The sequence below is a fragment of the Lithobates pipiens genome, unplaced genomic scaffold (assembly GCF_037356315.1).
Source record: "Lithobates pipiens isolate NorthernLeopardFrog02 unplaced genomic scaffold, aLitPip1_a1.2 Scaffold_1, whole genome shotgun sequence".
In the NCBI taxonomy this organism is placed as follows: Eukaryota; Metazoa; Chordata; class Amphibia; order Anura; family Ranidae; genus Lithobates; species Lithobates pipiens.
This window is the reverse complement of record NW_027507685.1, coordinates 157,445,849-157,460,651: the sequence shown is the minus strand read 5'-3', so window position 1 is coordinate 157,460,651 and position 14,803 is coordinate 157,445,849. Positions and strand designations below refer to the sequence as shown.

General features: G+C 43.2%; 1 protein-coding gene across 3 annotated transcripts in view; it reads left to right on the top strand.

The window, feature by feature from the left end:
- Window positions 1-14,803, top strand: part of COL27A1 (collagen type XXVII alpha 1 chain) — a 752,882-nt gene that overhangs the window by 386,274 nt on the left and 351,805 nt on the right. For all 3 annotated transcript variants that reach the window (XM_077478787.1, XM_077478785.1, XM_077478786.1), the window contains exons 24-26: window positions 11,271-11,315; window positions 13,919-13,972; window positions 14,160-14,213. In XM_077478787.1, the coding sequence (XP_077334913.1) occupies window positions 11,271-11,315; window positions 13,919-13,972; window positions 14,160-14,213 (153 nt within the window). The remainder of the gene's footprint in view (window positions 1-11,270; window positions 11,316-13,918; window positions 13,973-14,159; window positions 14,214-14,803) is intronic.

Genomic DNA, 14,803 nt, shown 5'->3' with positions numbered 1-14,803 from the left:
TGCAAAAGCAGAATGCAGCATTTCTTGAAGCAAGGCCTGGAAGTGCTCCATTCTGACAGCCCTCTGTAATGGTGGTAACATTTCCGCCATTTTGTGTTTGTACGGGGAGTCTAAGTACTTTGCCACCCAGTACTGGTCCTTGACCTTTATGCTTTTTTACGGGGTCCCTATTAAAACACTGGAGCATGAAGGCCTCCATTTGCATTAAGCTGGAAGCTGTGTGGTGGCCTGGCTCCTGCTCATCATCCAGGATAATGTCATCCTCCTCGTTCTCCTCTCCCCATCCACGCACAAAAACAGGGATCCCAGAAAGGTTTAAAGCATGCTCTTCTTGCTCCTCCTCATCCGCCCCGGCACCATACTCCTCTGACTCCTCTTCAGACTCCTGTTGACTTGTCTCAGATAGAGTAGCCCCCCCTGGGAATTCATCCAGCATTGCGACTTCCTCATCTTCCTGCTCCTGCTCCTCCATGGCTTGATCAATGACACGACGCAATGCACGCTCCATAGGGAAGGCATAAGGTATGATGTCACTGATGGCGCGATGGCTGCGACTGACCAGTTTGGTGATCTCATCAAATGGGCGCAGAAGTCTGCATGTGTCGTGCATGAGCAGCCGCTGGCACGGTGAAAAAAAAGCGACGACGAATCGCTGCACGACCAAGTTTAAGATGTGTGCCATGCATGGCACGTGTGTAATTTTGCCCTGTTTCAATGCGCTAAGCAGATCGGCACCGTTGTCACACACCACTTTACCAACTGTTAGCCACTGATCTGCCTGTGAACGCAGGCCTGCATGCAATCTGTGGTGGTAAAACCAAATCTACACGGGTGCCATGGGTTACATGTTTGACGGCCGTCAGAAGGTTCACCCAGTGGGCAGTAAAAGTTATATACCTTCCCTGCCCGTGTTTGCTAGACCACGTGTCTGTGGTCAGATGCATCTTGGCATATAGCTCTGGGGTGCCCTTCTATGAGAAATACTTCCTGGGACCTTCCATTGTGGTGTTCCAATAGCCACACATTTTCGAAAGGCCTCCGAGTCCACCAGTATATATGGTAGTAGTTGGCGGGCTATCAGTTCTGACCGTTGGTCAACCGTTGGGCAAGAGAGTTATCCGGCGTCCTCATTTTTTTACGCTCGAACATTTGGCCCACGGAAGCCTGCCTTTTTGCAGAAAAACGTGAGGATGGCATGATGGAAGGTGGAGTGGAGGACAATTGTGAGGAGAGAGGAGAAGTAGAAGATGAGGCTGGACGGTTAGAGCCTGGAGTGTGGCTTTGTGTGTTCCGTTGCTCCCACTGGGCTCGGTGATGGCAGCTCATGTGCCCTCTTAAGGCGGTCGTCCCTAGGTGAGTGTTGGGCTTACCGTGACTTATGCCTTGACTGCAAAGACTGCAGGTGGCAACACTATTGTCAGCAGCAGACACGTTAAAAAAAAGCCCACACTGTGGAGCCATGTGCCGGCGTCCTTGGAGCGCCAGGTGTGACCGTACATGGTTGATGCCTCGCTCCTGATACATTAGCAGTCTGCTTTGTCCCTCCTGTGCAATGTAAGTTCCGCCTGCTTCTCCTCCCTATCTGCTGGTCCATATCTCCCTCTGAACTCTCCTCCTCTTCCTCTCTTGTGGGCACCCACGTGACATCACTAGACACGTCATCATCGATGTCACCTTCCCCACCGCTATAATTAGAGATCTCAGAGTAGGCAGCAACAGCGGGGACCAACCTCCTTGGGCTGATCTGGGTACTGTCGTCAGACTGCTGAGTGGCGGTTGTTGCTACCTCCTCTTCCAGATCCAATGCCAAGAATGGCTGCGTATAGGAAATGCGGAAGGTATATGGTTGTGGTGGTGTTGGTGGTAGTGTCTTTGGGGGTGCACACAGCAGAGAATGAAGAGGGTGCAGATCAAGAGGGTGAGGAGGGTGCAGAAGAGTAAGGCTGAGTGAGCCACTCAACCAAGTCTGGTGCGTCCTTTGACGTAATCGTATGCATCTTCTGCAATTTGCCACTTTGGCTCAAGTCTGTTGCTCCTGCCCTACCACCCCTGCAGAAGGGCCTGCCTCTTCCTCTGCCTGTCATTTTTTAAATGACCCTGTGACAAAAGTCTCTAGAGAAGTGCAGTATGTATGTGGAAGAAGGTGGAAGAAGGTATATAACTGCCCGCTTCAATCTGTCATTTTTGGGGGCCACTGGTCTATCACACCAGTTATAATACTTTTTTATAATACTTTTTTTTTATTGCGTTTGTCACTCTTTGTAGTATCGCTGCCGAACTGCTCAGCAGTCATAATGCTGCACAGTGGAAATGCACTATACTATGCTTTCTATATGTGCTAGTATTTTTATACGTGTATTACACCCCTATATACTGCACACCAAATAGTACACCTGTACCAGTCCTTAAAAGGACCTTTGTGGACCTAGTAGCTAGTGATTTGCAGACTGTCCCTCAGTCCCTACACTTATAAAAGACAGCTGCAGAATCAGTCAGCACTCAGCTCAGCAGTCAAGTATAATTGGCTTTCTATATTTGAAAGAAAGTATATTATACGTGTACAACCCTATATACTGTACACCTATACCAGTCCTTAAAAGGACCTTTGTGGACCTAATAGTAATAGCTAGTAATTAAACTGAGTGTCCCTGCTCCACATAGCGTCCTGTCCCTACACTTACAAAAGACAGCAGCAGAATCAATCAGCAGCACAGCAATCAGCAGCAGTGCACCAGAACCCTATATACTGTACACTTATACCAGTCCTTAAAAGGACTTTTGTGGACCTAATAGCTAGTGATTTGTGTCACTACAGTCTGTCCCTGCTCCCCACAGCAACCTCTCCCTACACTGACAAAAGACAGAATGTAAAATGACCGCCAGATCAGGTCTATTTATAAGGTAGGGGGAATGTCCAATTATCCATGTGCTGAAATGTCTCAATTGGCTGTCCTGTACCCCATGATGAATGTGCCCTCATGGGTCAAAGTTCTTACACAATGTAAACGCATATGTCCGCCGCGCGAACAGCGCCAGAAGTCCGCTGGTTTGGTGAATCGCGAACACGCAAATTTGCCGCGAACCGACCACCGGGCGAATTGCAAGGCCATCCCTAAAACCAGAGAAAATTCCCAGCTCAACTTACCAACCCAATTTACCTGTCCAACAGTCTGCGATAAAAACAGGGGTAAAGTTAGCACACATTTGTAAATGCATACGTAAGCTGTGAGGCTCCCTCACAGCACCCTGTATTACTTGCAGTACTAACCCTTGTATATTTATGAGAGTCTCCACAGTGGGAGCACATGCATTCTAATGCATATATAAGTGGCAGGTGGGCCTGGAGGTGGCCCAACCCTCCTTAAAGACACAAGGGCACACTGGGCACCCTGGGCACCCAGCAATGGCAGCAAAGGTGCCCAGTGTGTCCCCTCACCAATATTTACTTCAGTAACACACAGATTGATCCTGCCCCTGGCCTTCATAACACGGAGCACATAGACAAAGCCAGAGAAAATTCCCAGCTCAACCTACCAACCAGGCTGCTCAACTCAATAAGACTGTCAAACAGTATGCGTTAAAAATGCACACAGGATAGCAGCATTTACTGGCGGAAAAAAAAACGCCAAACGCCTGCACTTTAGGTGAAGGTGTCCTTCAGATGTTTCTAGCTGAGTGGCGACTACTTGGCAAAATACTAACCTACCAACCCACTCCCAAGTTGTTTGCTGTGTGACCCCCCTGATGATGGACAGCTTATTTAAAAAGTCCCAGCTACACCCAGCTCCTATCGCAGCTTGGCCGTAGCTTGCTCCATCCATTTCTATGTCTGGCCCATGCTCATGGTGGCTCCCAGTCTTCCAGAGGGATACAGCCTCAACTATAGGAAATAATGCAGCATATAAGAGCAAGATTATGCTGGGGCTCCAGTATCACAGGAGTGCAGTTTGTTCTGCACTCATGTGACCGTTTTTCAGCCATCAGTGAGCCCGTTGTTGGCTGACATCACAGAACCAGTTCAGTCTCTGAAAAACGCTTGACCATATAGTTGGGATCCACTATAGCGAGATGCTGAGAACCTGAGCCAGCCGCTCCTGTTCCCTGCCCAGCCAAGAGCTCCAGTGAGCGATAGAGGGGAGAGCAGAGAGCCGCTGGCCAACCGTCACCAGCTCTCTGCAGGCTGATCACTCCGTTTTTGATCTTACAACCGGCGGCGGACAGATGAAGCATCAGACTGATGCTGCATCTACCTAGGTGAGTATAAATTTTTTTTTGTTTTGGACTCCCATACTTCTGTTTTTAAGTGAAAATGTGATCTGTCCACGTATGTCCAGAGAAAGCCGCTACTTGCTATTTATACTTTCTTTGTAAGTAGCACATTGTAAATCCCATATCATTTTATCAGAACTGTAACACTGTACAGTTCTGTAACACTTCCTAAGCTTCTCTTAACACCTTTTGAATTGATCACTGTACAGGGAAAAATGCGTCATTGAAAGGAAGTTCTATTGAAAAAAACTGTTCTGTATTTTGACCATTCTCCTTTGGTGCTTGTGCTCCATGTAACAAAGAGTTCCATTTACTTGGCACTCATTGTTAGTCTGGGAGGCTTGCTACTCCTCAGACCTGGCACAAGTTCCTGGCATTTCTCGAGGGTAAAGAGAAATGCCACAAACTGACTCAGATTTTTTACACGCACTATTTCCATATGTGTGACAAGTAAATCCTCGAAATCGCATCCAGCTCACACCAGCAAATTATAACAGGCTGAATAACATGCACAAACAGAAGCCAGGGACAGATGAAGCACTAACTTAAAGACTTCCTACGCTTCCCTTTTTTTTACTTTATTTTTTTTTTTTTTTATTATTATTATTTTAATGTGGACCTGTCACTTTGAATTAAATGCAAGGCATTTTTTTATGTTTAAGGAAATTTGTCACAAAGCTAAATGCCCTTCTCCAAAGCTCCCTTTTTTTTAAACTTTTTTATTTTTAAGCTTAAAGGAGAAGTCCAGCCAAAGCTTGTTTGGCGGTACTTCTGTGGATCACAGAAGTGCAGTTCGTTTATCACTCCTGTGACCTGTTTTCAGCAGAGAGCAAGCTGAAGTCTGCTCTCTGCTGACTTCACTGCTGTCGTACAGTGCCATCATGACCGCGGAGTCGCAATCTGCCAGGTGCCCGGACTGACACCCGGTTCAGTCTCTCAGCGAGCCGATGAGAGCCTGAGCCAGCTGCCCCCGCCCCCTTCACTGCCCAGTGCTTCAATGAGCGAGCAGAGAGCTGTGACTGACAGTTTACAGCTCTCTGCTTACAGAGCTCTGAAAACGGAGCAATTGGCGGTGTTTGATCAGTTCTCATTGTAGAGGCACCAGGGGACAAATGCAGCTTCGGGCCGATGCTGCATAGGTAAGTATGATTTCTAAAAAGAAATTACAAAAAAATTCTGGACTCTTTTAAGAATGCATGCTTGGAGGGGTAGTTAAGTCATTGACTGTGAAGCTGAGCTGGTTATATTTCTGTGCTTTAGACACCCAGAAATCAGAAAAGTCAAGGATAATGACTAGATCCAGAATAAGCTGCCAAGACAAATCTGTTGCTGTGTGGTATTTCTTTTAGACAGTCCACCCAATACAGATATCTTAGTCATTGGTGGCTTCTTGTATGTTATGGAAATGCACATATAGATATTTCCCTGCCCTCTATTCTTGTCCACCTGAGAGTTTTTGGTCATCCCTCCCACAACGCCTGTCCTAAAATAAATAAAACATCCATGTGACCCGGAGGGCAGATTTGTGGCAGGGTTCTTATGGGGGTACCCCTGTAACCCTAGCAAACGTTTATTTTCCAAACAAAGCCCATGTCGCCTTTTGTCAACGCATTATCAGAGAACTCCAGGGTTTTGCAGCTGGCTGTCTGATACTGGGGGGAGACTTTAATGTCCCACTGAATCCCCTCATGGACACTTCCAATGGGAAAACTTGCATTACCTATAGGACGCTTAAGAAACTAAAGTCCCTCTTACAGTCTTTACAACTAGTTGATGCGTGGCGTTTCCTTAGTACAGACGGAAGGGACTACACACACTTCGCCATGCCGCGTGCTCGGTATGTTAGGCTGGACTACATGTTCATCTCACAAAGGGACCTCCCGAGGCTGACTGGGGGAACATATAGGCACCCAGACGATCTCGGACCACTCCCCAGTCTCCATTTCTCTGGACCTGCGGAAATCCGCGTGCTGACAGCCAACATGGAGAATCAACAAATCATTACTGAACGACCTGACACTTTTACCCACCATAACCGAAAATCTGACAGAGTTTTTTAGATGTAAAATCACCCTGGAGTCAGATCCTGTGCCAGTGTGGGAGGCACATACATGTACTATTCGAGTGACATTGATCGCAATGGGTTCCAGACGCAAAAAACAAAGAGAAGCTCAAATAAAGAATTTAATCTCACGAATCAACTCCTTAGAATCGTTGCATAAACAATCGCTCTCGATAGACTCGGCTAAACAACTACTAGAGGCCAGGAAGGACTTACAGCACTTACTGGATTCCAGAGCTAAACGGATGCTGTTTTTCAAAAAACGCATTTACTACGAGTCAGGGAACAAGGCAGGTAGGTTCCTGGCGAAAGCGTTAAGGGAACACTCTTCTGCCGGCAATATTGCTGGCATTAGTGCTAAGGGGCATCTTGATGTGTCATCGGAAGCGATAGCCGATCACTTCTGCAGCTTCTATGCAAGGCTGTACAATCTACCCCCACAGCATAGGCAACCGCATATGGCGGAGGACAGACAGCTAATTATCCAGGAATATCTGGCCAATAGTGGCATTCCGTCCCTGGATGGCCTAGATTCTGCCACACTAGAAGCCCCAATCACATCCTCAGAACTTAGGCAAGCCATCAAATTGCTCAAAAACTGTAAAATCCCGGGCCCGGATGGGTTCTCGGCCACATACTACAAAACCTTCTTTGACATAATAACTGACCCCCTTGCAGGAGCTCTGAACTCCCTGTCCACACCCAGAGCAGTGAAACCAGATTTTCTCACAGCACACATTGTGGTGATACCGAAGGAGGGCAAGGACCCGGCAGAGTGTGCTAGGTACAGGCCCATCTCTCTCCTAAATCTTGATGTTAAGCTGTTTGCAAAAATTCTCGCCCTGAGACTGGGGCCGCTGCTTCCAAAGCTGATAGGTTTGGAGCAGGTAGGCTTCATGCCGGGCAGAGAAGCCAAGGACAATGCCACTAAAGCATTGCTATTGATCCATGCGGCAAAACTGCGAAAGGTCGAGGGCTTTCTCCTCTCGACGGAGGCGGAGAAGGCCTTCGACCGGGTGGCATGGGACTTTATGCTGGCGGTTTGCAATCGAGTGGGCCTGGTCCCACGCATGCTGTCATAGATATCCGCCCTCTATCAGAACCCATCGGCAAAATTGAAAATAAATGGTATTTTATCAAATAAAGTACACATTAGAAATGGGACCAGACAGGGCTGCCCCCTTTCACCTCTACTATTTATACTCTCCCTAGAGCCCTTTATTAGGAAGCTTCAAAACAACGCCGCATTCCATGGCTTTCAGGTGTGGGACAGGGAGTTCAAGGTGGCGGCATATGCCAATGACCTTCTATTTTTCTTGACGAGCCCAACAGTAACTCTCCCCAATCTTTTAAAGGAATTTGCGCATTATGGATATATCTCCAACCTAAAGATAAACTACTCGAAATCGGAGGCTTTAAACGTCTCGCTCCCCGAGGGGTTACTCACACTAACAAAGACTAATTCCCCATTTCGGTGGGATCCCGCTACACTCAATTACCTGGGGACTTGGCTTACCCCACAATTGCAATCCATTTTCAAGAAAAAATTTCCGCCACGCCTTAAGAGCTGTGAGAGAGATCGTAATAAATGGAACGGGAGGTTTTTCTCCTTTGGGCGTGCAGCGATCATTAAGATGGTTATACTGCTCAAGTTCCTTTACTTGTTGCGTACTCTGCCGGTCAGGATCCCCCAGACATTTTTTAAAACCCTAAACTCCACTATTCCAAAATTCCTCTGGCACCAGAAGAAACCCAGAATCAAATTGACTACCCTGATCACACCTAAAGAAATGGGAGGTATAAGGCTGCCGAACTTTGAGCACTACTACTATGCATCACACATAGCAAGAGTGATTGACTGGCATTGTCATGACCACATGAAGGACTGGGTCTCTCTAGAAGCAGACATATGCTCTATTCCTCTCAGGTACTCACTGTGGATCCCCTGGATGAACCACCCACCCGAAGTACGCAGACACCCCCTCACGGGTACCACGCTGGGGATATTACACACGTTGGCTAAACAAAATAAGATCACCACCTCGCCGAGCCCACTGACCCCACTGAAAGACAGCCCTGCCTTTATCCCTGGCAAACATAACATGACACTCCAATCGACTGGACGGAATACCCCGCCATTGGCAGGGGACTGCTATATAGCTGACAAATTCAGAGATTGGTCATCTCTCAAGTCTGAGAAGAACTTGCCACACTTACAGCTCTGGACCTACTTTCAGATCCGTAGCTACCTCTCTCTAAACTCTATAACCCTCAAAATTTACACAGACCTCTGAATGAACTAGAGACGATATGCCATGACAAAACTTCTTTAGCAAAGGCTACGTCAGTCACTTATGTGTGGCTACAACATTCTAGACCTACGGAGACCGGTGAACTCAGGAGGAGGTGGTCGACAGATCTGGGGGAGGAGATCTCGGAGAATAACTGGAGGTATGCTTGTATTCTAGCACATAAATGCTCGATCAGTGTGAACATGCAGGAAACGAATTACAAGCTGTTGACACACTGGTATAACACCCCTGATAAACTTCATAAATGGAATGTGCTTAAACCAGAGGTTTACTGGAGATGCAATTCCGCACAGGGGCACCCTGATCCACATTTGGTGGCACTGCCCCTTGATTACCCCCTTCTGGACAGAAGTGCGGAGGTTAATACAAAAAATCACCGAAACCAACTTAGATTTAAATACCACCTGTTGCTTATTGCACGTAGCCAAATTCTCCTTTAAAAAATACAAGCATTGCTTGACAAAGCATCTTCTTAATGCTGCCAAGTCACTGATCCCCCCTGCACTGGATCTCATCTCGGGTCCCTTCCATCCCTGAGTGGCTGAACAGAGTGGAGGACATTTATGAAATGGAAGACACCCTGGCACAAGACAAGGGCACTGTGGAGAGATTCCACAAAACTTGGCAGCCATGGTTGACCTTTAAATACTCTCAAGACTTTGAAGCCGCTAGACTCTCCCCTTGACTCCTTCCTTCAAGGGTCTCTTGGCTCGTCTATTCTTGTCAACACTCTAGAAGCAAATTACCTGACCTCTTCTCTTTACCTTTCCTTCTACACCTTTACCTCACCCTCTTTCTTTCCTTCTAACAGATCGCAGCATTAACCATGATAGTGGATGCCGTTGATTTAAAGGATTAAGCCAATAGTTACGTTTCAGACCAAATTGAATAATTTTGCTCCAATCACGCTTACAGGAGGACAATTCTTTATTCAATTATACTAAGCTTGAGTTCCATGCATATAGATTGCACTGAAGATAGCTAAAATACATGACCTGAATGTAATATGTATATACATGATGTAATAACAAAATACTTATGCAGTTGCATCTGCTTGTTGCAAGTTGTGCACCATGTTCTTTTTCTTTTTAACTCTCAATAAATTCTTGAATGATTTAAAAAAAAAAAAAAAAAAAAAAACATCCAACAGAGAGAGCAGGAACCCTAATAATCACCAATGTAGGTGTGCAGATTTGGGACCGCAAACATACTGTGTAGCAAGAGATATACAAAACTGTTGAGTGGCCTAATTCTTCAGGCATCTTTCAAAAACACAAATACTAGTTTGGGTGGACTGACTCTGTAAAGATGGGGTATGGCCCTGTCCCTTCTCTATTTTAAAAACAGCTTGAATGTTTAGTAAATGAATTACTAATGATATGCTTCCCAGAAAACACTACATTTCTACTAAAGTCCGCTGAATTTGCCCTCATTTGATTTTTTTTTTTTAATTTTACAAAGTGTTTTGCAGGCTTCAATCCAGGGTCAGTCAGAAAATTAATGAGCAACTGTAGGCATCTAACTGGGTAGCCAAGTTAGATTTACTGGGTCTTTCATAAATCTTTATAAGTGGGTTTTTTTTTTCAAGTGGTTTTTATCTGTACATTGTAATTGCTTAAATAAGCTTTTTGACAATAGTATGCAATTCTTTCCAGCATGCTAAAATGGTGCAATTCCCAAAAATCATTGTAGCTTTATTGTCACGGGGATGGGTAAAAGTATTGGCACCCAAGGACTAGAGTTCCTTGGTGTGACAAACTCTTGGGTTTGGTAGTGTTCCCTGGCAAGACATTACTCAAATGTTACCTTAAACCTGCACTGACAATTTTGGTGAAATGTTTAAAGAGTAAAAGGAGGATGAAAATGAATACTTCCTAGAGGAATTGATGCTTCTGTTCCCTAGTAATGACCTAACCATGCACTCAATTTCTGTTGCTAGCCTCTGAACATTGGTAATCCTCTTAAATAGAGATTATATGCCCAAATGCCTAGCATTTTTATCATGTGAAGAGTACTGGAGGAAACACAGAACAGCATTTTCTCCAGGAAAGTTAAGTGGTTCAGTTTTTTTCATACTTAATTTATGCACCCTGACAGGAGTCTTATTGTAGGTTTGTTTTAAGAATAAAGACTTGCAGAAAACCACAGCTACCAAATTACACATTACATTAGCTATTACAATTGAACAGTATCTGAATTAAGTAATGTGAGCTACTATAGTTCATATATAGCTCCTTACTATAAACATCAGCATGTATCAGTCCCTAGTCTTCCAGTATGTTACAACAGGCCATGTTTTCGGGATTTTCCTCAGAGTGAACAACTGTTGCTGGACCAAAAAGAGAAAAATTATTTCCTGTGCAGGATAAAGGAAAGCCTGAAATCGTGTCCTGTTTGGAACTGGTCTATAAAACTTTGTCTAATGAACGGTTACTCTCCACCTCTCTTTCTCATCACCATTTTCCATTCCCAAACAGCTTTCCAATGCAGAACCGACTCACACCACCATCTTCTTCTTAACACCTGCCCTTCTATGTTTTCTTTGTACACTTAATTTAGTATGCTCAGCAATGTGAGAACAGAGCTTTTAAGTGACTGCGTCTTCCTGTCTGTTGGTGCTTCTGCAGGGTGAGCCAGGAAACACAGGAAGAGCGGGGAAGATCGGCGAACAGGTGCTGTAAATTTCATCTGCCCGGCGTTGCCATTCTCTCAATCATTTAAAGAATGTTATATTTTCATATGGTCTTGGGTGGTCAGCAACTTCTGAAGACAGGGCATATTTTAAATATGGCAAGGAATCAGCAAACGACCACAATACCTGCATTGTTTAATTAAGTAAGAGAGGCTTTAAAAACATTTAAAGATTAAAGTGAGCCTGTATCCTGTCCATTCAGGGCAAAATAATGGGTTCCTTTGATAGGCTGACCTCCTCTGCTACTTAAACTTAGCCTCTGCTTATTTGTGGGAGCTCTGAAAGATATCCTAATGTAAAGTCCAGGATGCGTCTGATGGCTCCTCCCTCCACTTTTACATGGCTCTCAGACCTTGTGATTGCCTGCTTTAGGAGGGGGAGAGTAAAATACTGTGTCTTTCACTTGGATACAGCTGGCAAAAGGATGCTAAGCAAAGGTTCCCCACAATAGCCACTTAATATTGCTATTGTGGAGACACTACATTTTTTTTACAGTATCCTCATTGGCAATATTCAAAACAAAATGAGATGTAAAGATTTAATATAGCTTATGATGTTGAGTTACTTAATTTTTCTGTAGAATATGATCCTTTATACATACAGAGCTGTGACTATTCATTTGTACATAATGTGTCTAATGTATTTTTTTATTTGTTTTGTGGTGTAGTGGTGGTTTAAGCCTGATTTTTCTCAGGCCAGCCTATCTCTAAGACACTAGGTGCTTCTCATGCTGTTATAAAACCCGGAGTTGTTAATCCACACTTCCAGGTCCCATCCAATATTTATACATCGCTATTCAAGCTCAGCAAAAAAGAAGCCATTAACCTGAGCGCCAATAACAATATTAGGCTCTTTACTCTCAAAATATATTAATGCTTACTCAGACTTTTTTTGTCTTTCTGGAAGAATACTTACTGGAGAAATATATTTTTCCCCAGTAAAATGTTCTTCAGTCTTGTTTCAAGCTCTCTTAAAGTAGATAATTGGTACCCTGAGTTACCCCAAATTGGACCAACATGAGTGCAGCTTTTTGAGTTCTCATAAAAGGCTGATAAAATGCTGCGGTTGGAAGCTAGTAAATGAACATATAAATTTATATTCAAGCTGGCTGATCAAGAGCCAGCGCTGTGTGATCCAGGACTCCATCCTTGGCTTTGTGTTCAATGTTTGAGTTTGAAATATGATGTAATAAATAAGTGCCTTCTTATGTAACATGTTAACATACTAAAGTATACATTTTAGGTTCTAATAGTCAATTTGAACTTACTTTTACAATTAAGCTGTAAAGGTTATTTAATTTTACTCATTTTGCTGTTGTCAATATTTTGTATCTGTTTTTGAAATCCTAATTTAACCAAAATATTTAGTGCAAGTTATGAAATATTGTGTTACTTTATCTGCCAAATATAGGCAAATATATTTTCCGAATCACTTTTTTTTTTTTTTTCTACAGCAACAATTTGACTCTCAACTGAAAGTCAGGCCTTGGGTTTTAATTTTAGGACATTCCTTCCCACATACCTCTGTCCTACAGCAGACTTCTAAAGTCCCTTGCTATACTGTTGATAAATAGTAGGAGGTGGCATGGCATGGAAGAATATTGGGGGGCGGATTGAAAAAGAATTTAGGAGTTATGCCCTAAACTAGACCCCCCATCAGTCATGCTATTCTGTGGAGATTAGATGAGTAGGAACACACAGAAGTGGAAGTGAACACCCAACATATCCAAGATGACTGGAAATTAATGGCAGATGGATTTTACTGTTGGGGTATCCAAGACATAAAAACAGAGGTTGACTTGGCCCCACCATGTTCCATCTAGAGCTAATATATCACTTTTGTGTGGGCTGATTTTTAACTAGCTTAGGACACCGGGTTACATCCTTCTGTCCTGCTGCTTTGCCTAGCCCCCAACCACCACTACTTGCCAGAAATGTACACTAATTAAAATAAAGCAGGGAGGTGCTGTGTATCATAAAGGCTGTCCAAGAAAGTTTTTATCACCTACTTTCAGACACAAAATGGAGAGATACAAAGTAACATTGTTACTTTATCTACTCTGTTTCATTCGTGTGCAGATTATTAAGCTTCAATCTGTAGGTGCTGTCAATTAAAGAAATCTGACATATAAAATAAATAAAATACAGTTTTCCTTTATTTAACCCAAAAATAACTTAGTTTGCCAAAAATCAGTCACAATTAACTCCTTCTCCTTTTCCCTTCAGCTATTGTTTTCCTGCTGTTTTTATTTCTATTTTTATTAATGATTCATTAATATTTGTTAATTTTCATTAATATTTCATTTTTTAAATTTCTTACTATTCTGTTCTTTTTTTTTTTTTTAAGTGTCACAATTGTGAAAAATTATAAAAAAAAAATAATCATAATATAATAACTTTGCAATGCTTTATACCAGAATCAACATCTCAATCTCAAACAGAAAATATATATAAAATAAAATGTATACATTTTATCTACGGTTACTTTTATTCGATAAAAAAAAAAACATTTTGCAAGACAATATCACAAAAAGCCTTGTTTGTTTTTAAAAGAGTAAACCAGAGACATTTCTTATTAATATAGGGTCCTCCAGGATTTATTGGTCCTGTGGGGGAGCCAGGAATTCCGGGTGAGAAGGTAAGACAATGTAATTAAATGTTAATTATAATCCACACTGTTAATTATGTAGTATTTTTATACAGTAGTCAGATGTTATTGAAACTACTAAATATGACTTGTGATATTTCACTATGCTACCTACATGTCTGTCTGGAATACATGTGTACACAACTGAACCCATAATTAGTCCTGCTCTTTCTATTAGGGTGACCGTGGCAGTATTGGGGCTCCAGGTCCACCAGGAGAAAAGGGATCGATGGTAAGATTTCATTCCAAAATCTCTAGGAGTTAGAGACCAAGACTATAGTGTGCCAGGACAGTTAATAGATACTGTTGGTACAGAACGTAAAAGTTAAAGCTAAAGTAGGTTGTGGAGTATACCACACATAAACCTGGACATCCACCAGGCATATATATTTGTTATAGGCACAGCATTTGTAGTGTTACCAAGTACAGGTATTGTAATCTATTGGTAACTAGTGCACAATAATATTGCCTTCTGGAATTTCTAGGCTTCAACAAAATAGAAGCTAATTCATGGCCACTCATTGAGCTGCTTACATAACTTTAAATAAAATGCAAAGCACAAATTAAAAATAGAATCTTAAAAGTAATTTGGGTAAGATACAGGTTCCAGCACAAACCTTGACTTTTGCCAGTTTAGTAGCCATGAGGTTTGCATATGCTAACCGCAAGTGTATGCTGGGATATTCACGTGTGTGAGTAGCTGGTGTCACTGCTGTCATTATCTCTCCAGTAGCCATGTGCTTGATTGGATTCCTTCTGAGAGGGGTCTGTACATGTGTTTGGATAGTTCTTGCCTTGTGTGTTTAGCTTTCTGTGTTTGCT